Below are 23,695 nucleotides of genomic sequence, written 5' to 3'. Positions count from 1 at the left end.
ATATTACCTTCTGAACTCTCCCTTCAGTTAGTGGAAGTAGCATTAGACCTGGGAATGATCCATGATCAGGTAAAGCTATGACCTAGAAAGGCCCTCTCCATTCTCTAGTGGGGCCAGTGGTGCTGCGTGCGGGTTCTTGATGATCACCATCCTGTCCTCATGGAAACTGAGTAAAACCAGCCCTGTATGGAATAATCGTATTAAACTGTTATTATTTAGCCAGGAAATCCAGCAGATGCTCATATATACAAACAATAATAAGGCATACAATTAAGGATAATTGATGTGCTTTTTCTCACCTTTTTCAAAAAGATGACTTAAGACAGCAGAGTAAGATACATTTTTTTATATCCAACAGATATTTATTGAGTACTCACAGTGTGCCAGGCATGCTTTCAGTGTTATTTTCGTCCATCTAAATTAGGGAGCTGAAGATATTTAAGAAAAGGGAAAATCTACATGTAAAAAATAAGGAAAGCCCATGAAGAAGTTATTCCCCAAAATGTGTGCTGGTGGGTCCCATAATAGCCCTAGAGGAGGGCCGTCCACCTAGCTCTGGCTTTCTCCCAACCAAAGAAAGGAGTGAAATAGCATTCATGCATGTACATTTAAACACAAATCCTTTTTGGAGAAGAAATCCATAGCTTTTCATAATACGGAGGTCAGAGATTTCCACTGTAGGTCTCACAAAGAGGATACACTTTTGTGTAGTGGACATATATATCCTCAGTGACATCTGCATGGAAACATGTGGAGTTTCCTGTGCCCCCTGGCAAGCATAACGCTAATGCACAGTGTAGTCAAAGCCATCCTATAGGGCAGAGAGAATAAAGTACTTCTGAACTGCCACAATACATGGAGAATGGTATTGCACTGTACAAACTAAAATTCACACGTGTGCTGTATATTCTGGAATCTCCAGCAGATGACGCAGTCTTTCAAACATCATCAAAATCCAATTTGACTGAGTCATGATTTTTTATCTAAATCTGATACTCTGTTTTCTATTTTAAACATGTAATTAACAAATATGGCTTTTTTTCTTCAACATTGGAAACTTATTGGGAAGGATAAATCAAAATGATTTTTTAAAAATTTTCAAATTTAATTTTTTCTCTCCTGTGGATCAGTTTCTCTGTATGACAGGATTCATTGAACTACACTGTGCATTAGTGGGATGCCTTCCAGAGGTGCTGGAAACTCCATGTGTTTCCACACAGATGCTACTGAGGATATGTCCACTACCCAAAAGTGTGTTCTCTTGATGAGACCTACGGTGGAAATCTCTGATCTCAATACTATGAAAAACTACATATTTCTTCTCCAAAACTGATTTGTGTTTACATTTACAGGCATGAATGCTTTCCGTTTGCTTTGACATTCAAGTCAAAATAATAACTTCCAACAAAAGTACTCACCGGTTGGTGTGTATTTCCTTCCTGCTGATGAAGACATTTAAAAGCTTTCATTTGCATGAAGAAAACTTTTATTTACCAGCCTCTCATCAGCATTTTGTTTTACATAAATATGCAAAAGACTTGGTGTCAGATCAAACCAATGCCATCAGAAATGCATAAATATTCACTATTCTTTGTTAACCTTCCTTAACACCCTGTGCTCATGATATGAGAATATCACTGGAAAGGTAGAGTAAGAGATCATCTATATCCACTTATAAAAAGGAGTTTGGAAACAAACCAGTGTGCATCAACTCTTTACCAGGGTTACCCACTTTACGGGGTGTGAAGAGGCTTGGAAGGCTTTGTACTGTTGAGGTCAGAAAACAAGTAAGTGGCAAGATAGGATTCCAGCTGGAGCTGTCTATCCTGCCACCTGTACGAGCAGTCTGTAAACGTTTGATGAATGTAAGAATCACTGTGTACCCACTATTTGTCCGTTGCTGAAACAGCAGCAGACAGAGTGCAATGAATGTACTAAGATGGAGGAAGTAAGACAGCATGGATACGGGGTCATGCTGCAGTGACTGGGCTGACACAGTGCGTCACTGCCAAAGCAGCAATGCCCATTGTCATCAAGATGATTCCCACTCATGGCAACCCTAGAGGACAGAGTAGAAATGCCCCGTAGGGTTTCCAAGGCTTCCTTTATGGAGGCAGGCTGCCACATCTTTCTCCAGTGGAGCGGTTGGTGGGTTCAGACCATCGACCTTTCGGTCAGTGGCCAAGTGCTTACCCACTGTGCCACCAGGGCTCCTCAAAGCACCATTAACCATTTAGGATGTCTTTCATCACCATCATTTGTTTCAAGTATCTATTATCTGATTTTAACCAACGCTGGTTTTGCTGTTCTCCTAATTATTCAGATCCAAGACAAAGTCAAAGAAGTTGAGCAGAGCAAAGCCATGAGCCAGGAATTCAGCCGTCAAATTCAGCAGATAGCCAAAGATCTCACCACTATTCTAACAAAGCTGAAAGCCAAGACAGATAATTTAGTTCAAGCTAAAATGGAACAAAAGGTAAGAAATGGAACAAAAGGTAAGAAAGGAGAAGGGGAATTCTAAAGGGTGTTACTTGAATGAATTAAATATTTTTTTGCAGTCAGTTTCATTTTGAAGGTATAGAAAAGAGTTTTCCTGTTAGCAAGCTTCATTCAAATGAGATAGTTAAAGAAGGCAGGAAAGAGATTTTATAAATGTAATTTCATATATCCACTTACATAGTATAATTTACCCTTATAACAGAATTGTATTAAGAAATTTTCATGCATGTGTATTCAAGAGGGAAGACTGTCAGACAGCTCAGTGATGAGTTGGGAATGTTGTTGTTGCACTGCCAACCTTTCAGTTAGGAGCTGGGTGCTTAGGCACTGTGCCACCAGGGCTCCTGATTTAGGAATACACGTATGTAAATCCCAAAGAGAACTTTGTTTTTGGCAGTTAAGTCTGTGTTCACACTCTGTTGATGAGTTAAGTGGCTCAGTGAGTTTGTTTTTTTTAATCCTTTTTGGGTGGGGCAGAAGGAAAATGTTCATCTCTTAGTCAGCCTTATAGGAAATAAACACCAGGATTACAACACAGCCTGCCCTACCCTGCCTCCCCAGCCCTTGCAACAGACACACCGGGCTCCTACTAGAATTATTCTTTGTACTATCACTCCTTCTAATCTTGGGCAACCTGGAGAAATTAATTTGGTAGAGTACAATGTTATTTCATGTTGATGCCCATCTAGGCACTGGGAGAAGAATTAGATGACTGTAATGTAAAGTTAATGGAACTAGATGCAGCAGTACAAAAATTCTCTGAAGAGAATGGCCAACTGGGTAAACCGCTGGTCAAGAAGATAGAAAAACTGACCGAACTCCACCAGCAGACCATTAGGCAGACTGAGAACCGGTTCTCCAAGCTCAGTGAGGTATGTTTCCCAATCCCTTCACTGAAATCCTGGAAGGCAGGCCTTTCGTGTTCTGTTGTTCTGATTTTGTAAAAGATAATGTTGGCAGTGATGGAGAGTAATCCAGGTGGAGCTTGTTCCATACTATACCGTGGTCCTAAGATTTATACTTCAACCTGCATTTGTTTTCCACCAAACCATGTTATAAATTCACTGCCAAAGAGGGTCACATAAATGGGCTGTGGGGTGAATGTTTCATAACCTGCAGAAGTATGAAAAGTGTTTTGTAAAGTAATCACCCGTTTGCATGTTTTATGATAATCAGTTGTGGGGTGAATTCAAATATCTTAAAATAAGATATATATATATTATGAAGTTGCATTTATTTAGGGGATTCAGGTTGACCATCCCCCATAATTGTTGAGTCAAGAATGGACTGCTCAAAAGTTAAATAAGAAGTTGACAGCCAATGAATTGCAGTACTGCAACCTGGCATCCATAACCATCACCTGCTACCTCCTGACCCACTGACTATCCTATGGGTGTTGAGATAGGAGGAGGCTTAGAGGGGATGAGCTGGATAGAGGAATAGGATTTGGATTGGAGAAGTAAGAAAAAATCATTCAAGCATATTAAGAACTTTGACTTTATCTTACAGTCACTAGAATGTCTGACAGATTTTCAACAGGGAAATTACTTTTCATGATATTTTAAATATACAGATATTTTAATGATCAGCTCCCAGAATTGTTATATCAAAAGGGGCAAACAGAAGACTGATATACAGCTCAGGAAGCAGAGTTTACAATTGGTACCCAAATGTTCATGATTTTTCAGGCAGCATCACATTTGGAAGAATACAGTGAAATGCTAGAACTTGTTTTGAAGTGGGTTGAGAAAGCAAAAGTCTTGGTACATGGAAATATTGCATGGAATTCTGCAAGCCAGCTTCGGGAACAATACATTTCACATCAGGTAACTTTGAGAATTTGTTTGTAGACGGTAACTAAAAGAGCAGTTTGATACTTCGCTAGGTGGACACAACATTTAGAGGACCATGATGTAAAAGCACTGTAGTTGCCAGATGAAATAAGGCATGGTTCCAGTGGCACGACAGAAGTAGCTACTCATGAGATTTCATAACACTGTGGGGCATAAATATATGCCATCTCCTCTAGACTTTCGTTTCCCAAAACCAAAATTAATCAGCCCCATAGGACTTTTTTTTTTTTTTTTCCAGCTACTTTGAAACTTCTTTGCAGGGATATGACAGGATCAATCTTTCCCCATAAAGATATAGAGTATGATAGAAAGATGATGGGCTCCTGATGCAGTTTGATGGGAAAACCAAATGTTGCCATTTGAAAGTGTGTTATTAGGAGCAAAAACACTTGGCCTCACTGAGTTCCATTTTCTGATCTGTAAGATGGGGATGTGAATAATATCTCCATGGCACTGTCATTTTGAAGATCGAATGTTTTAGCCTGTGCGGACTCCTAGCCACGACCTAGCATGTGTAGGCGCTCTGCCGGAGTTCTTGGGTGCCTCCCTCCCACCCTTCTGTGAGCTGGAGGTCACATGGCCTTCCACAGGAAGAGGGCGATCAGCCTGGAACAAGCAGGGAGCCTCACATTACACGGTGGCTATGTTACTTCATTTCCTCTGAAGCCACTTGACAAAAATGTTCCTTTTGTCTTGGTCATATCATCCAGGAAATGATTTCATCCTTTTATAATTTACACTTGATTTAGATACAGATATCTAATAGCCCAGTATTACCTTGCAATAAAATGCAGGATTACTTAGTTTATGTTACATGAATGTCTTCAGGTAGCATAGACTTTCTCTCTTACATTCTGAGGTGTACTTACCTGTGTCTTTTGCGTCCAACCCCATGTAGCAGAGTTCTAGAGCAAAGCCTCATTTTCTCCTTTCTGGCACGTTTTAACAGCTTCTTAGTTGGTTTCCTGTATCCACCATCTTTCTTTCCTAACTGATCTTTCACACACCTCCCAAGGCAGTCTTCCTTAAATAACCCAAATTTTCTACTTGTGGGTGTGCTTAGCTTAAGTAACAATTCGCTTACAATTGGCTTGAAATATAGTTCAGCCCATTACAAATCTGTAAATGCCAATCAAAGCAGAGAGAGAGAAAACTAGAGAGAGCAAGCATTTGAACTATCAACACTGTTTTTTAATTGTTCCTATTTGATGAAGTGAGAGCTTTCCAGCACTGCCGGTAATATGGTAAAATTTTTGGAAATCAACTGGCAAAATGTATCGTGATCATCAAGAATGTTATTACTCTTACCTGATGATTATGGTTTTTGGACATTATACTGAGGCTACAGTAGTGCCTAAGGCACTTGACTGCTAACCAGAAGGCTGGTGGTTCAAACCCACCAGCCACTCCTCGGAAGGAAGGTTGGGCAATCTACTTCCATAGTGATACCACTTTGGAAATCCAAGGAGGAGTCACTATGAATCAGGTTCTACTCAACGGCACATAACAACAACAACACTGAGGCTATATAATCCAAAATGTAGGAAATATTCTATGCAATATTAACTATAGTGAAATTTTAAAGAAAATGTAAATGGCAAATAGTTTTTCTGAGTAAATTTTTATATATGATGGGATAGAAATGATCATGAGAATTTTTTTGATGGTTCCTGCACACATTCATTCATTTATTTAGTCAACAGACATTTGTTGAGTATTTTTCAAAATTAGGAATTTTCCTATGCATACAGAATAGAAAGAATTCTCTCTGTCCTTGCCTCCAAAGAGTAAATCATGTAGAGGAGGAGGCAGATGAAAAGCCAGAGGCGGTTACGGTCCATACGATAAGGGTGAATCCGTGGGTGGTGCAATCTGTTGACCTACTCACCTGCTAACCACAGAGCTGAAGGCTGGAATTCACCCAGCAGCCTGGTGATCTTCCAAAACATCAGTCATTGAAAACCTTCTGGAGCACCGTCTACTCTGACACACATGAGGCCGTCATGAGTTGGAGTCTACCTGGGTGGCAACCATTTTTGTTGTTGATGCTGTTTTTGTTTGTTTGTAAGCGGCCCCAGTGTTCTGAAGGATCAGCCTGAAGGAAAATGTGTATATATATATATAAATACAGTGTATATATTATATATATATACACTATATATATATATAGTATATATATATATTATATACTATATATATATACATAAAACATTCATTGTGAGAAAAAAAATGCACATTTATTTATTTATTTACATGTCTTTACCTTTTATTTATGGTACAATAGGGTCTATTGCCAAAGATTGAAGTCCCACCTCTAGTCCGCCCTTTATGTATCACACACACCAGTAACTGCTCATTCTGTGCTCACCTACCTCTGTGCCTTTGCTTATGCTGTTCCCTCAGCATGAAATGCCTTTCCTCCCCCTCTGTATCTATAGTGCAAACAAACACCCTTTAACCTGAGCTCAAATGTGACTCCACCAGGAAGCCGCCTCCCAGCCTTCCAGCCAGTCCTGGCCCACCTCCCTTCGGCCAGCCCTTAGCCCTCAGCTCTTTCACTCTGCTTTCATATGATGCTTCCTCTATGGCTGTTTGTCCATCGGTATCATCATTACTCCCCATAGATTATACCACCCTGAATGGTAAGGGCTATTTAATTCCATTTGGTATCCCAACTGGTTTCTACCTTTTCTTCTTACTTAAAGCAAGTGATCCTTTGTTAGTAATGCTTTTATTTCTTAGACAATATGTATTTAGATGGTAGATGCAGAATATGAGCGCTGAAAAGTGCCTTTAGTTTCAGTATGAACAAAGCAAGGCCTGGGCCTGATCCAGGCGCCCTTTGGGGTAGAGACAGAGCAAAAGCCTTATGGGCCAGCAAGTCAAACACGTGACAATTGTTCACAGCTCCTGAGCCTCGATTTCTTCCTCTGTGAGACGGCACTGCAGTAGGTGGCTCCCGTAGGGGGCGGAGCAGGGCTGTGAGGGGCCAGCTCGGCAGCACACACACTGAGCCCGCACGGCATCCGTGGGAGGCACGAGTTACAGCTCAGTCCCGGCCCAGTCTGGGTGCTTTGCACCACGCCCTCTCGACTTTGTGCGCCTCTCTGCCCACATGACCTCTTTATGGTTCTGATTTCTCAATTCCATTAATATTGACAATCCACCCTAGAGCGTACTAGAAGAATCGGAAGAAGTTCACAGTGACCTGGAAGCCATGGCCAAGAAACTGCAGTACCTTTCTAGTGTCTACTGTATAGAAAAAATGTCTCAGCAAGTCTCGGAATTGGGACGTGAGACTGAGGAGTTGCAACAGATGATCAAAATGCGTTTGCAGAATCTGCAAGATGCTGCCAAGGTGAAAAGAAAATCTATATGTCTGTATCTATATGACTATATATGTATGTGTGTATATATATATATGTGTGTGTGTGTGTGTGTATGTGTGTATTTGGGAGCTCTGGTAGCATAGTGCCTAAGGCACTTGACTGCTAGCCAGAAGGCTGGCAGTTCAAACCCAACAGCCACTCCTTGAAGGAAGATGGGGCAATCTACTTCCGTAGTGATACTGCCTTGGAAACCCAAGGAGGGGTCGTTATGAGTCGGGTCCAATGCAATGGCATATGTATGTGTGTATGTGTGTCGGGTCCAATGCAACAACATATGTATGTGTGTATGTGTGTGTATGTATATCCCTGTGTATAATCATACATGTAGGCGATGGTGAGTCAGTGGTAGAAGTCTTGCCTTCCATGCAAGAGACTCAGGTTTGATTCCAAGCCAGAACACCTCAAGTGCAGCCACCACCCATCTGTCAGTGGAGGCTTGCCTGTGGTGACTCTGACAGGTTTCAGCAGCATTTCCAGACTAACACAGATTGGGAAGAAGAATCTGGCTATCTACCTCCCCAAATCATCCAGTACAAACTCTGTGAATAGCAGTGGTCCAGTCCCATTGCATGGTGTCTCTATGATCTGGGGGCTGACTTGATGGCATCTAACCATATAAGCAAACACACACACACATATCTTTTGCAGAGACGGCAGTGCCACTAGGGCGATATGTGTTAACTTCTGATGTGGTTTCTTTGCTGTGAAGTTATTCCTCATCCAGGACTTCAGACTCCAAGTGTCTATATATTGATATTCATGTGTTTTACTCGCCAGGATATGAAAAGGTTTGAAGCAGAGCTGAAGAATTTACATGCTGCTCTGGAGCAAGCCCAGACAACTCTGACGTCCCCAGAAGCTGGACGTCTGAGTCTCAAGGAGCAACTGTCTCATCGACAAGTAGGCAAAAAATAATTAGGGCAAATGAGTGAGGACTTGCAGTTTAAAAAGTGGACAGCTGTGCAAAACAGTTCCTCCAGTCACTTAATGTCTTTGCACTACATGCATTATTTCAGGAAAATATTTCTAACTTGTACCATAGCTGTGTGGAGTGTTTGACTGTTAACCAAAAGGTTAGAACCCGCTCCCACGCACCTCAGAAGAAAGGTCTGGTCCTCTGCTTTGGAATAGTCACAGCCATTGAAGACCCTATGGGGTTCAGTTCTCTTCTGCACACACGGGTTCTCTTATGAAATAGGGAATAGTTTAAATTATACATGAGTATAAACTCATTTCAAATAAATTGAATAATTAATGTTACGTAATAGACATACTTAATACGAAAATATAATTTTAGATTATGTTGGAATTGACTTTTTCAAATTTGACATCATATTTTCAGCATTTGTTGTCAGAGATGGAGTCACTAAAGCCAAAGGTCCAAGCTGTGCAGATCTGCCAAAGCGCGCTTCGTATCCCCGAAGATGTGGTCACCAGCCTGCCGCTCTGCCACGCAGCTCTGCGCCTGCAGGAGGAGGCCAGCCGGCTGCAGCACACGGCTGTCCAACAGTGCACCATCATGCAGGCAAGTGCAGCGGTGCCCCCAGGGGACTGTAGCTATCTCCCTGCCGGCAGAGCGAGAGAGAATGAGTCATGGGCTGCTTTTATTAGCATTGTGTGGGCTCACCCATCAGAACACATGCACGGGGTTGAACCTGACAGACTGTTGGGTTATGTAAAAGGAGATTAAAATGCTATCATTTGGATCACCCCCAGTACCTGGAGAGGGCTCTGTTAAAAATATCCTTTGGTGAAAGCTCTCTTTCAGTGATGTCTTTTGTAAAGAGCAACTTCTGAAGGATAATTTTATATATCATCATGTATTTTTATCTCTTCTTAACATCCTGAGAATCATCTGAGTTGAATGTTGCCATATATCACAGAATGTTTTCCATATTTCAGCTTTTGGTGCATGAAATGCAATTTCTTGCCTAAGAAGTACATCTAAGTGTTTCACTCTTAGAAGGGAAAATTCATTTGCAATAAAGAAATTCCATTATTTACTCATATGTCCTTTAAACTAAAAAATGCCTCCCATTAAATTGCTGGTGGCACACTCAGTCAACTATCCTTGCTCCTTGCATTATCTCGTAATTGGTTAGATAGTTGATCCCTAAGGATAGAAGTCATGCATAATTCATTTTTATCCCCAGCTGTGGCTCTTAGTTCAGCACCTTCCTTATCTATTGATTATTTCTGAGGTAGAAAAATGAATGAATCATGATTTTCATACTGCTCCCTCTCTTCTAACTATTACATTGGAATCTCTAGGTCAATATGAGCAGGGAGAAGACAGTGGATTCTAACCACTTACCTATTTGGATTTCATCTTTTTTTTTTTTTTTTTTAGGGAATGTGTAAGTTGAGGCTGAGAACCAGCTGGAGATTTTACCCATCATTCCTTCTATTTCCCAGACTCCCAGGGAAGTGGAACCCTGGACTTTGGCAGACAGCAGCACAGTCTCACACACACAGTTGCTGAGATCAAAAGCAAGCCATGTGTTTTTTGTTCACAGGAGGCCGTGGTGCAGTATGAACAATATGAGCAAGAGATGAAGCACCTCCAGCGGCTAATCGAAGGGGCCCACAGGGAGATCGAGCAGAAGCCGGTGGCCACCAGCAACATCCAGGAGCTGCAGGCTCAGATTTCTCGGCACGAGGTAAGATGAGCACGTGGGCAGAGCGCCAGGGGCAGGAAGCTGACTTGACCGGGATATAGGATTCATTTCCAATAAATGACAGAGAAAGGCATTCTTGTCCTGCATGGCACTTCTACAGCTCTTTGGCTGTCTTTGCGTTTTCTGGGCTATTTTTGCTAGTCCTTTCCAAGACTGTGATGTGAGTCTTCCCCTTGCCTCTGTAACCTCTTTAGAAGTGACATCTCTCAACCAAGACACACTGACTATTTCTTACAACTGGAATTGTCATGTTTAAGATATTAAATTTAGTTTAATCCCTTATTTAAAGCCCACAATAAACAGCTCAAAGTCTTGCTATGTTGATTGCCCTCTTTACAAAGAAGAAACATCCTTGAATCTTTCAAACGTCAGTCATGATTTCTGCTTCTTTCACCAAAATCATAGTTGTTGTTGTTGTTGTTATGTGCCGTCGAATCGTCCCCAACTCATAGTGACTCCTCCTTGGGTTTCTGAGGCGGTTTCACTACGGAAGTAGATTGCCCAACCCTCCTTCCGAGGAGTGGCTGGTGGGTTTGAACTGCCAGCCTTCTGGTTAGCAGTCAAATGCCTTAGACACTATACTACCAGAGCTCCTCCAAACTCAGAGAGTCGTCCATATTGTTTCTTTGGCCCATTTCCAGTTGGGTCTTGTAGTAAATCCCCCGTTTCCAGATGTGCCTCTTCTTTGTTCCTTTGGCACCATTATGGTCCTTCCAATCAATGGATCAATCAATCAATCAATCAACCACCCAAACTCATTGCCATCAGATCGATGACGACTCACAGCATCCCTACGGGACAGAACAGATCTGCTCCAGAGGATTTCCAAGGCTTTATGGTGGCAGACTGCCACAATCTTTCTCCCACAGTGAGGCTGCTGGGTTTGTACCACCAACCTTTTGAGGCAACTCTTCTACAGACGTAGGCTCAGATAGATCTGATGGGGAGCTCTCTATGACCTTGGACAAGTCCTTTACGGTTTTGGATCTTTGAGCCCATCAAAGATTTTGTGTTTGATGGGCTCAAAAAAGTTTGTGTTTGAGCCCATTGATGCTTTGAAGTTAATTTCTTTTCCTGACCTGTCAGTTCCTATAGAGGGCACTCTTTCTCTTGGGAGCTGGTTCATAGCATCATGGATGTTGGTAAGTGACTAGGGTAGTAGCTGCTGTTGTTAGGTGCCAGCGAATCAACTCTGACTCACAGCAACCCTACGTGACAGCGCAGAGCTGCCCATAGGACTTTCTAGGCTGTAATCTTCAGGACTTTGACTGCTAACCAGAATAGAAGGTTCGTGGTTCAAACCTGCCAGCTGCTCCATGGAAGGAAGATGGGGCACTTTATTTCTGTAAAGATTTACCACCTTGGAAACCCGATAGGGGTTGCTATGAGTCAGATTTGACTTGATGACAGTGAGTTTGGTTTTGGTTTTGATTTAATCTTTACAGAAACTGATTGCCAGCTCTTTCCCCAAGGAGCCTCAGGGTGAATTTAAACAGCCAACCTTGTGGTTAACAATTGCATTAACCAATATAGTTGTGCCACCAGGTCAAGAGATGCCTTCTTTCTCTGCACAAAGGATAGAGGTTTAGTTGAGCTTTTTATTACTCCATCTCAAGTCTATCATGAGAGCAACAAACTATTTCTTCCAAACCAAATATTCTAGTGAGGCTTTAGAAGATCAAAGTTTTCTCATTGAAGGAGGGAAAATCTCACCACCATCACCCCCTCCTCATCCCAATGTAGCTCTTAACTTTCCTGACACATCCAGTTCATTAATTGCTACATGTATAGATGACAAAATAGGTTCAGCAAATATTATACCTACATGTATTCCTGTTGTTGTTGTAGTCAGCCCCGACTCATAGCGACCCCTCCTTGGGTTTCCGAGGCAGTATTACTATGGAAGTAGATTGCCCCATCTTTCTTCCGAAGAGTGACTAGTGGGTTTGAACCGCCAGCCTTCTGGTTAGCAGTCAAGTGCCTTAGGCACTGAGCTACCAGAGCTCCTACATATATTCCTTCCTACAATTGCAGATATCATCCATGAAAAACCGACAAACCAAACTCACTGCCGAGTCCATCTGGACTCACAGTGACCCCCTTTGGGTTTCTGAGGTGGTAAATCTTTATGGAGGTAGATTGCCCAGTCTTCCTTCTGTGAAGTGGCTGTTGGATTTGAACCATCAACCTTCTGGTTAGCGGTCAAGTGCCGTAGGTACACACCACCAGAGCTCCTTGATATCATCTATACGAACTATTTATTCATCCTCTGCCATTGGTTAAATGAAAATATGTTGTGCAAAGTTTGGAACCATTGATGTAATTCATATACTGGACTATATGGTAAATACTTATTTTGAAATTCTTTCTAATCCCATTTCATAAGATCCAGAATTTACTACAGAATTCATTATGATCCAGAAAATATTATGAGTCAGAATTGACTCGATGGCAGTGAGTTTGGGTTTTTTTTTTTTTTTTTTTGGCATAGAGAAAGAATAATAATGGTTATTAAAGTATTTTGTATTTAAAAAATAATAAGTTTTACATCATCTTTTCATATGAGGTTGGAATCTTTTTGTTTTGTTTTTACTGCCTTCATTTCAGTGTAGAGTAGAAAACTAAAAAACTACGGAGTAGTTGGGAGAGTAACTTCCTGAGCACCCTTAGTAGCTAATAAAAACCAGACTCAACCCCAGTGTCTTTGGCTCCAGATTCCATGATTTTTCCACAGTAGCAGTAACCATTTGGGTTACCTCCCTGCATAGACAAAAAGAACAAAGATCCAAAACCAGGAAGGCCTTGTCCAAAGTCATAGAAAGCTTCTCATCATCTCCCTTAGAAATAGGGTATGACTTCCTGGGTCCTCGTTCAGTGATCTGCTCATTTTGTCACATTTGTTCCTCGTAATTATAAGCATTCACGTGAGCATTTGTTAGTTCTGCAACGTGGTATATAACACATGTCATATAAGTAATGAGGCAACCTTGTGTGAGGTTCATTGTATGTTAAAGACAAACACAGGAAGGAAAGTCCAACAGGAATAAAGTGTGGTTTCTGGTAATATAAGAATTGTAGCCCCCAGAGACCCCAGATCTTTCTAATGCATGAGAATGGATAATACATCGCCCATCAGTGCTCTGTTTTATCGTCCTTGGCTTGTCCACGGCATTATCAACCAACCCACAAAGGTAGAAGGATACAGAGCAGGTTACTCAGACTGAAGAAGACCCTGGACATTGTTTCTTAGAGGCAGTCATCTGGACTCACTACTAACCACAGTTGTCACAAAGCTAGTAAATCTCAATTACTGGAATCCCAATAACCAAGAATTGCATTTTTAGAAAATAACCCAGGTGAGTTTTGTGCACAGTAAAGTTAAGAATTCAGGTATGAGCAGTGAGGCGCTTGCTATCAGCGTGGGCATGCCTAGTATGTACTTGGGCACAAGACTCTTTGCTTGGGCACCAAGGGTAGAAAGCTGAGACTATCTCTGTCTACTTCACAAAGATCCTCCAAATCTACCTGATAGGATGGCAATCCATTGTGGAAAGCTCAGTGACTTGTCCTGTGAAAATATGGAACTGTGTTAACTAATTATACTAGATATTTTTTATTGAGTAACTATGGGACCTTAAAAAGAGCCCCGGTATTGATGTGGTTAAAGCATTGGGCTGCTAACCAGAAAGTCAGCAATTCAAACTCACCAGCCACTCTGTGGGAGAAAGATGTGGCAGTCAGCTTCCATAAAGACTTACAGCCTTAGAAATCCTATGGGCCAGTAGCACTCTGTCCTATAGGGTTGCTATGAGTTAGAATTAGCTTACCACAGTAGGGTCTTTTTGTGGTGAGTGGCACAATTGGGTAAGTGCTTGGCTGGTAAGGAAAAGGTTAGGAGTTCGATTCCCACCCAGAGGCACTTTGAAAGAAAGACCTGCAGTCTCCTTTAAAAAATCAGCTGTTGAAAACGATGGAGCACGGTTCTGCTCTTAAGGGCAGCTGATTGTGGTACTTGAGGGCAGCTGTTTATTCCAGGTTCTAGGTTAGATATAGGCAGTAGCCATTGAATGACAATAACAAAACCTTATTACATTTAATTAAGTATCTGTAGCCCCAGAAGGTAAAGAGGTGATGATTTTCTAACCCAACGGGCGTTGTTTTGAAAAATTTCTGGTTAAAAATTTCCTGGGCTACACTAGAAGTCAAAACAGGCTGCTGCTGACCCTGTGGGACTGCCTTCCCTCCAAGGGTCAGTTCTGGTTGAGAGGGAAGAACAAAGCCAGCGATAACAAGAACAAAGTATCATGTATGTGTGTGTACACACACATGTATACATGTATGTATGTCTTCGTGTGTGTATACATATGCACACATATTGTTATAAAGGTGTTAGCATGTGTGCCTTTGTAACCAGATATGTTCTCTACAAACACCAAATGACAGCTTTTCAGCCACAGGGGCCAAGTATAAGTAATGGAAAAGAGTAATTGTTTTGTAGGTCTAGGATTCATGTTTTGGAATATGCAGTTTTATTTCTTTATGATGCATTATATTTTAAGCAAGAAAAGTGGAACTTCAATATTTTGCAATTAACATACTCCTAAATACATCCATGGAGCTCTAGTGGCACAGTGCCTAAGGCATTTGGCTGCTAACCAGAAGGGTGGTGGTTCAAACCTACCAGCTGCTCCACGAAGGAAGATGGGACAATCTACATCTAAAGAGCCTTGGAAACGCAGTGGCGGTGGCTATGAGTCGGAATCACCTTGATGGCAGTGAGTTTGTTTCTTTTTGGTTTTAAATATATCCATAGTTACCTTCTACCGAACTGTGTGCTGTACAGAATATATTTTAAATAAGCTCTTGGTAAAAAATTTAAAAACCTCTGCCTCTGAACACAATTTTTTTTCAGTACTGAATGAACTTAAAGGCCATTAAATTTGAACTTCAGCTTGAAGGCTGTGGTTTGAAGCATCACACAGTTGAGACATTGATGGCGTACATAAGCAAAAATTTAATGAATGTAAAGAATTTTATTGGAGGAAATCACATTAAAAGTTAAGATTTCCCCGATATACTATTTGAGGAGCCCTGGTGGTGCAGTGGTTAAAGCGCTTGACCACAAACTATAGCAATTTACTAAGATGTGGCAATCTGTTTATGTAAAGATGCATGGCCTCAGAAACCTTTGGGCCAGTTCTGATCTGTCCTGTGGGGTTACTATGAGTCAGAACCAACTCAGCGCCAGTGGGTTTGGCTCTGGTTTTATGTACTATTTAGCTTATCTAGAAACAAACAAACAAATCCACTCTGTGTGGTCATAGGATATGACAGGCCGTTTATGACCCTGTCTGTAATAAACCGCTGTTTTCTCTATTTGATGTATTCAGTCTATTAAGAGCTGAGCACTGCATTTTTATAGTAACATGACCTCATTTCCATGGCATGAACCATCTGGCAAATTTCAGAGTCTTTAGGCATTTTAGCCAAAGGTTCCAGTTCTTCATGTTAAGTAAGTTCAAGAATCCAACTGGAGCCTTGCTGACAATTAGAAACCGCTCACCCGCATCACGTTCTCTTCGCTTTTGTCCCCAAGCGAAGCGCACACGGCACTTTTCCTGTCCCCTAGTCCAGCCCCGGGCGCTGTGGTTTGGCTCGCTGCGAGATGCAGTCTGACTTGCTGGAGTCCTCAGTCCACATCCTGCCTCTTGGCGGCTGCAGCTGCTGCCTAGAACTGCCCTGCGATTTCATTGGCTGGCCCCGGAGCTTGTCGGCCGAGGAAGATGAACGCTACTAGTTCTGTTTCCTTTTGATGCTGCTCTGACACGCGGGGGTGGGTGGGGGGGAATATGTTTCCGCAGGAGCTGGCTCAGAAAATCAAGGGCTACCAAGAGCAGATCGCCTCTCTGAATTCCAAGTGCAAGATGCTGACCATGAAAGCCAAGCACGCCACTATGCTGCTGACGGTGACCGAGGTGGAAGGGCTGTCGGAAGGGACCGAGGACCTGGATGGGGAGCTCCTCCCCACGCCTTCGGCCCACCCCTCTGTGGTCATGGTAAGAGTTAGTCCGAGCCATTCCCCTGGGGGCGCGTTCTCTGACTGCACCTGGGTTTCTATCTCCTGGGCCCCTCTCCTGGGCTTGTTTCAGGGATCAGCCTTGGATCTTGCAGATTCCAATTGAAGAACAGGTTCTTCTGAACTCTGACTACATTTGGGCAGAGGCCAATCTTTGACACTGTAAACAGTGACACTAAAATGAAGCCATTTCCTTGAGATTGCTGAATAACTTAGCATGTCAAAGGGCCCTGCGTTTGTTTATAATTTAGAAATAATAATGAGAGGCTCTAGGTTTTACAGAAAACCCGTTTGCACATTTCTCTAGTTTTCTGGGGGATGGGAGAAATCTTGGTGCCTGTATTCATTTGTGTTTTCTGAACTGAAACACCAGGGAACTAGATATGTGCATGTGTTGTGTTGGGTAAGTGTTTAATAAAATTTAGAAAAGAAAGAAACAAAAAAAAGCTATTACTGGAAAGATAATGTTTTGCTTTGGATTAAAATAAATACACTCCAGGAGTTTCTATTCAGCACCATTCTTTCCCCATGCGCTTCGCAAGGAAAATACCTTGATTATTTTGGTCACTGCAGTATTTGCCAGCACTACATATTTTGCACATATATATTGTATCTTGGGAAATAAATAACCCTCCTTGGCAATATGTTATTTGGGGCATATTTCCCTAGAATATTTGGAAATTGGTCTACAAAAGGCCAAGGAGCTCTGGTAGCATAGTGCCTAAGACACTTGACTGCTAACCAGAAAGCTGGCGGTTCAAACCCACCAGCCACTCCTGGGAAAGAAGGTTGGGCAATCCTACTTCCATAGTGATACTGCCTCGGAAACCCAAGAAAGGGTCAATATGAGTCAGGTCTGACTTGATGGCACATAACAGCAACAACAACAAAAGAACAAGCTTTATTTCATAGATCTTTTGAGTTATTTACAGACACACACACACACACACACACCCCACACACAAATGCATTAAAGAAATGTTTGATCAAAAGCAAAAAGCTATAATATAATATGTACACCCACCTGTTTGTTGTAGAAATGGTCCTTAGTATCATATTCATCTGAGGACAAAAACTTTTAAATACTAACAGATAATTAATATTCACAACTAGGGGCTGGGTAATTTTAACCTATCTTTCTTATATATTGAGTTCTGTTTTAACCTGAACCCAACCAGGTCTTCTGTTGACCTAGCTAACTGATTTTCCTGTCCTTTGGGCTTACATTGTATGTGGCAGATGACTGCAGGTCGCTGTCACACTTTGCTGTCACCTGTCACTGAGGAGTCTGGGGAGGAGGGAACCAACAGTGAGATGTCCTCTCCACCTGCCTGTCGCTCCCCTTCACCTGTGGCTAATATAGATGCTTCTGTTAACCAGGTACCTCCTCTTTGGCATGCTCCCAGCTGTGCTCTCTGGAGGGGTGCAGTACTCCATTCTCTGCCCTTCTTAGCTATGAGTATGCATCACAGGCTTGAAAGCATCTTGTTCCAGGGTCACGCCATTAGGTGTTGTAGCTGCACAAACTGTGATCAAGCTAGGATTGTCATGTGAGACCACTGACTGGCTGTCCTTGGCTGCTGAAAATGAGATGAGCAAACATTAAACCTGTTTTCAAGTCAATTCTCCTGCAGGGTGGCTATTAGATTCGAACCGCTGACCTTTAGGTTAGCAGCTGAACACTTAACCACTATGCCACTGCAAAAAAATACATCATAGAGATCATAGCCCTAGAAAGGCCTGTTTTTAGAGGTTAGGGCTTTAGTTTTTAACCAGCCATCTGCAATGGAGTACTGCATCCTAACAGAAAATGAAATGTTTTTGTCATATTGTAAAACACCATGATGCATTGTTATTTCACCATCCCTTGAACATGGTTTCTTGACACTTAACAGCTAATATTTTAAAGATGGAAAACTTCCAGTCACCTTGCTTTTTCTTTCTTTATTTGTGAACAAATTTAAGGAATGTCTGCCTGTATATATACCACGATTTGAGATTTCCCGCTTATCTTTCAACAATTTTAAACATTATTTCCTATAAAATGGGCTAATACTTTGTGTTTTGAGATGCCTTTTAGCTTACATTAAATATAGATTATACTAATTAAGTAGATGAATTGAAGTGTTTGTGAAATATATTGGAGAGAAATGAAGAAAGATACTTTTACAATAATGATATTTTAAAATAAAAATGCATGTTAAGCAGTATTTTTAAAAAGCCAAAACAATTAAAATTATATTTTAAAATTAAGTTACTATCAAAGTGTGTGAGAGTCCAAAGCAATTGAGACGCATTAACATGGAAGATGTGTTCTATCAACAAATGTTCTGGAAGCCGTAGGGTAAATCCATCATATGCTAAAATAATACAGAGAGTGAATAATCAAACCTATGAATCAATCAGTCACAGTATTTTTATTTTTAAAGCAGATGCATCCAAAATAGAATTTCTGTCCTAATGGGAAAATAAGAAAAGAAAATTGCTAACATTTTAGGTAAAGCAGTTGTCTTTTGGTCAAACGTTATCTCCCTCTAGGGAAGTAATCAATTCTTCCGTACATCACATGCACTCTAGCCCCTTGGTAGACACAAAGCATCATGCTGGGAACTGGAGATGCAGCAGAGAGCACACAGCAGAGGCCTCTGAAATAGAGACTTCAGAGCCTGGAAGGAGAGGTAGATGGGGAACAAGTCATAGCAAAAGCAAGGAGAGGAAACTATAACATATTTTCAAAAAGGAGAAGTCAGGGAACTTGGGGGGATTTGGAAAATCATTCTCCAAATGCTGAATTTAAAAATGTGCATTACTCATTCTTTGACCCTCTGTTCTTCTCCGTGGTCACAGATGTTATTAGAGGAATTTAGCTATAGTCAGCTGTCTAAAAATGTATCCCACATATGATTCTCCTTATTCTTAAAAATGTCAGGCTGAATAATAAATACTGACCTGGAGATCCACACTGTAGATTGAATTTACCTTTTCTATGACTATGAGTCTCAATGTTCAGTATAACAGGTCTTCCAATTTACATGTGAAAGTCCTCTGTAAATGATAAAGCATGCATACATCTTTATTATTGTTACTTTATTTTTATTATTATTACTTTAAAGCTTAATGAGATCCTAAAACTATTGGTGAGATTATGCTTTGTTTTAATCCCCCTAGTCACAGGAAAGGAGCTCTGGTGGCATAGTGCCTAAGGCATTTGACTGCTAACCAGAAGGTTGGTGGTTCAAACCCACCAGCCACTCCTCGGAAGGAAGGTTGGGCAATCTACTTCTGTAGAGATACCACCTCAGAAACCCAAAGAGGGGTCGCTATGAGTCAGTTCCAACTCAACAGCAGTGAGTTGGTCCCAGGAAAAAATTAAATCACATTGTTACCCTAACATGCTTTTATCTAATCCCACATATTGGAGAAAAATTTCTTTATTCAGTTTAAATCAGACAGGGCTTTTAGTTAGAGGAATCTCTTAAAAAGGAAACATGTTTTATTTGCTGTTGTTCAAATAAGTCAGCTCATCGTTGTTGTTGTTAGGTGCCGTAGAATCAGTGCCTACTCACAGCAACAGAAGGAAAACACTGCCTGGCCCTGGCACCCTCACTCGTTGATGTGCTGGGGCCCGGTGTTGCAGCCGCTGTGTCAGTCCATCTCATTGGAGGTCTTCCTCTTATTTGCTGACCCTCTACTTTACCAAGCATGATGTCCTTCTCTAGGGACTGGTCCCTCCAGTAACGTGTCCAAGGTGCTGGAGACAAAGTCTCACCATCCTCACTTCTCAGGAGCATTCTGCCTCTGCCTCATCCAAGACAGACTTGTTTGTTCTTCTGGCAGACCGTGGTGTAGCCCGCGTTCCTCACCAACACCACAATTCAAAGGCATCAAATCAGCCCCTTTATTGCAGCCACGCTTTTTTATTATGCATTAACATCAGTGAGGGGAAATTTTTCAAAGTAGTACAATATGACCAGCAATGCATTGGATTTACGGCAACATATTCTATGGAAATTGAGGAGGGCATTGAGAATCCCCATAAGTTTCAGTTTTCAGACTTTACACACTGCACGGAATGCACACAGCTGGGCTGCACTGTTTCAAGGAGCAGCCAAATATAGCTGCTTTATGAAATCGCAGTTGCTCAGAAGACTGGTGCTTGCTGCTTCTGTAAGGGGATCCATGTTATGTAACTCTTGCATCCCACTCATAGTCACTAGCAATTACCAAAATGTAATGACAGTTTTGCCTCCTTGGGGGTGGAGATAAGGAGGCATCCCCAGAATTTGCTGCAGCCTTCCTGATCCCCTCCATGGCCCATCAGGACTTGGGCTCCGTGGAGGAGTTGAGAAGAGGAGAGGGTTGGAAAGGCTGTAGTGTAATAGGCAAGCCAGAAGCTCAGACTAGGGGCCCTGGGCTTCTCCTTCTACTCAGAGTATGCATGGAGAGTCCCTCCATCACTCATGGGTAAGTAGGAAACAGTACTAATGAAATTCACAAAATTGTGAAGATGAAATGGAAAGTTCATCCTGAAAGTACTTTTTAAACTAGAAAATGCTAATCACATTGTTTTCCAAGTTTATTTCCTTAGGCATCTACCTCTCATAATCCAGGCACATAACCAGTGACAGACATGTTTATAGCAGTGAGTCACTATGCTAAATATGACCCTTATTTAGTAGATACTTGTAGAACGGATATATTTATTGTATTGAATATATGGAATAGAATCCTCAAGTTGATCTAAACAATTTGTCTAAAAAACATTGATCTATTTTCAAGTGTTTTTGAGGAACCAGGAGTTTGTTATTCTTGCATGAGAAGCATGAGGCACACACACATATATGTATGTGCACATGCATGCATATACACATACTCACACACACATACACACACACCTGCATGCGAATAAAGGAACCAGTTTTTAAAAATTGAATTTAAATTATTGTAATTTAAAATACATTTTTTAACAACCTTACTTTATTCCAGCTTTTTGGGGGACCTTTTTGATTTGTTGTTGTTATTATTAGGTCCCATCGAGTTGGCTCTGACTCGTAGTGACCCTGTGTGCAATAGAATGAAACACTGCCCGGTCCTGTGCCAGCCTCACAATCCTTGCTCTACCTGGGCCCATCATAGCAGCCACTGTGTCAGTCCATCTCATTGAGGGCCTTCCTCTTTTTTTCTGACCCTCCACTTTACCAAGCATGAGATCCTCCTGTAGGAAATGGTCCCTTCTGACAACATGACCAAAGTAGGTGAGACAAAGTCTGGCCATTCTCACTTCTAAGGAGGTTACTGGCTGCACTTCTTCCAGGACAGATTTGTTCACTCTTTTCCTAGTCCATGGTACTTTTTTTTTTTTTTTTACAATATCCAAAGCAACGTTGTGTTTTCCCTTGTGGACTGCAATAGTATTACTATCTCAGTATATAAACATTAGAGTTTCCGAAAGTGTAGTTACGTGAGCTGTTCACTGTGAACATTTGTGCCTGCTTGTTATTTGCCAAACACTCTAATGTGCTGAGGATCAAAGATGAAAGGCACTGTCTAGCTTTAAAAGAGCTCACGGTCTTGTGTGAGAGTAGGCAAATAATTACGATAGAGCGTGACAAGGGTTGTGACGGGGGGAAGCACTGGCTGTCATGGGAGGACATACAATATGCACCTGAACCAGGCTGGGGCTCAGTCGGGTCAGCATTGGCCGTCTTCAGTTTTCTTAAGGGAGGAGCACAGGTCAGCAGGTTGGAGTGCAGTGGGACAGTGTGGGATGGAACCCTCCAGGTTAAAGGAATCACATGTGAGAAGGTTGGAGATAGGATGGAAAATGGTCCATCTAAGCACCTGCAAATAGTCCCAGTCCAACTGGAGAAACATAGATGTGGAGTAGAAGGAAGGGAGAAATGAGGCTGCGAGGGAATGCAAGACCCACGTTATGAATTCCGGAGAGTTTGCATTTTACCTAATGCTAATAGTTTCCTATTAAGGACATTAAAACAGCAGCCATGTTCAGAACTGAGACTTAGAACACTTCTTTCTGGATCACTGTGGGCAGGGGAGTGGAGGTGGGAAATTCCAAGTAGTGAAGCTACTTAAGTACAGAGGTTATGAACTCTAGTACCTGGTCCCTAGTGGTATATAAATGAGTAAAATATATAAATGAGTAATGGCATATAAATGAGTAAAACAGCTCCGTGTACATGTGTGCACATGGGTGTGCATGCATGTGTGCATATGTGGGTGTGTATGTGTCCGCATACATGTCTGCATGTATGTGAATATGCATACATCCATATGTGCATGTATGTTTTTGCGTGTGCAAGTCCACTCTGGAAAGATAGGTTGGAGTGAAGCATGGTTAGTTTTCCAGGTTTGTGAAGCAAGGATTGAAAGGGGCGAAAAAAACAAAGATATTGGCAAGAAAGAAATTTAAGTACTTTAGACACAGCTACAAGTCCATGTGGGGCAGACCTATTCAGTGAAGAGAGGTTATCATTAAAGGATATGAAGGACTACAGTGGAGTGGACTGAGGGTCAGTAGATGGGAGATCATCAAGGACTGGGGAGCACCAAGGAAATCCCCTCGAGAGGGTGACAGGATTAGGAGTGAAGAGGAAAACAATAATGTGAAGGATTTATCTGGAAGCCTCAGCAACAACAACGGATGAGTAGGTGCATTGACCACTCAAATATTACTCCATTTAATCATCAGGACAACCCAGTGTGGTGTCAATGAGGAGACTGATGCACTGGCTGTAAGTGACTTGCTGGAATTATGCTACATAGGAGAAGTTCAAGGAGAGTCTCGGGTGCTTTAGCTCCCCTTGTGACCTCAGTCCACTCCACCGCCCTGCCCTGCCCCTCACACCCCAGGACACCAGGCTCCCTCCTGATGTCACACTGACCTCCCAGGCGGTTCTGTACACTAGGGCCGCCCTGCCCTGTTTTGATGTTTTGTTGTTGGGGCTTTCTTTAGTACTTTTTACCAAAACATTATTTGCAATAAATCTCAAGTATTTTAACATATTTATCTTCAACAGTACAACTGCAAAATGAGTAATTTTTATAGCAGTAATTTCCAGATTATAAATATTACCCCCAAATTCACTTACTATTAAGACACAGAGAAGTAATCATGTAAGCATTTGAAAATACATGAATTAAATGTCTTTTTTTTTTTTTTTTTTGTGATTTGGGTGAAGA

General features: G+C 41.7%; 1 protein-coding gene across 1 annotated transcript in view; it reads left to right on the top strand.

Moving 5' to 3' along the window:
- SYNE1 (spectrin repeat containing nuclear envelope protein 1) overlaps positions 1-23,695 on the top strand; it is a 578,063-nt gene that overhangs the window by 294,540 nt on the left and 259,828 nt on the right. Inside the window, exons 78-87 of the mRNA XM_007943230.2 lie at positions 3-69; positions 2,324-2,476; positions 3,189-3,371; positions 4,188-4,325; positions 7,525-7,710; positions 8,519-8,641; positions 9,084-9,266; positions 10,258-10,401; positions 16,281-16,475; positions 17,735-17,875. Coding sequence (XP_007941421.2) covers positions 3-69; positions 2,324-2,476; positions 3,189-3,371; positions 4,188-4,325; positions 7,525-7,710; positions 8,519-8,641; positions 9,084-9,266; positions 10,258-10,401; positions 16,281-16,475; positions 17,735-17,875 — 1,513 coding nt within the window. The remainder of the gene's footprint in view (positions 1-2; positions 70-2,323; positions 2,477-3,188; positions 3,372-4,187; positions 4,326-7,524; positions 7,711-8,518; positions 8,642-9,083; positions 9,267-10,257; positions 10,402-16,280; positions 16,476-17,734; positions 17,876-23,695) is intronic.

This window comes from Orycteropus afer, unplaced genomic scaffold, assembly GCF_000298275.1.
Source record: "Orycteropus afer afer isolate SDZICR_OR568_19922 unplaced genomic scaffold, OryAfe1.0 scaffold00101, whole genome shotgun sequence".
NCBI classification, from domain to species: domain Eukaryota; kingdom Metazoa; phylum Chordata; class Mammalia; order Tubulidentata; family Orycteropodidae; genus Orycteropus; species Orycteropus afer.
This window is presented reverse-complemented; position numbering and strand designations above follow the sequence as displayed.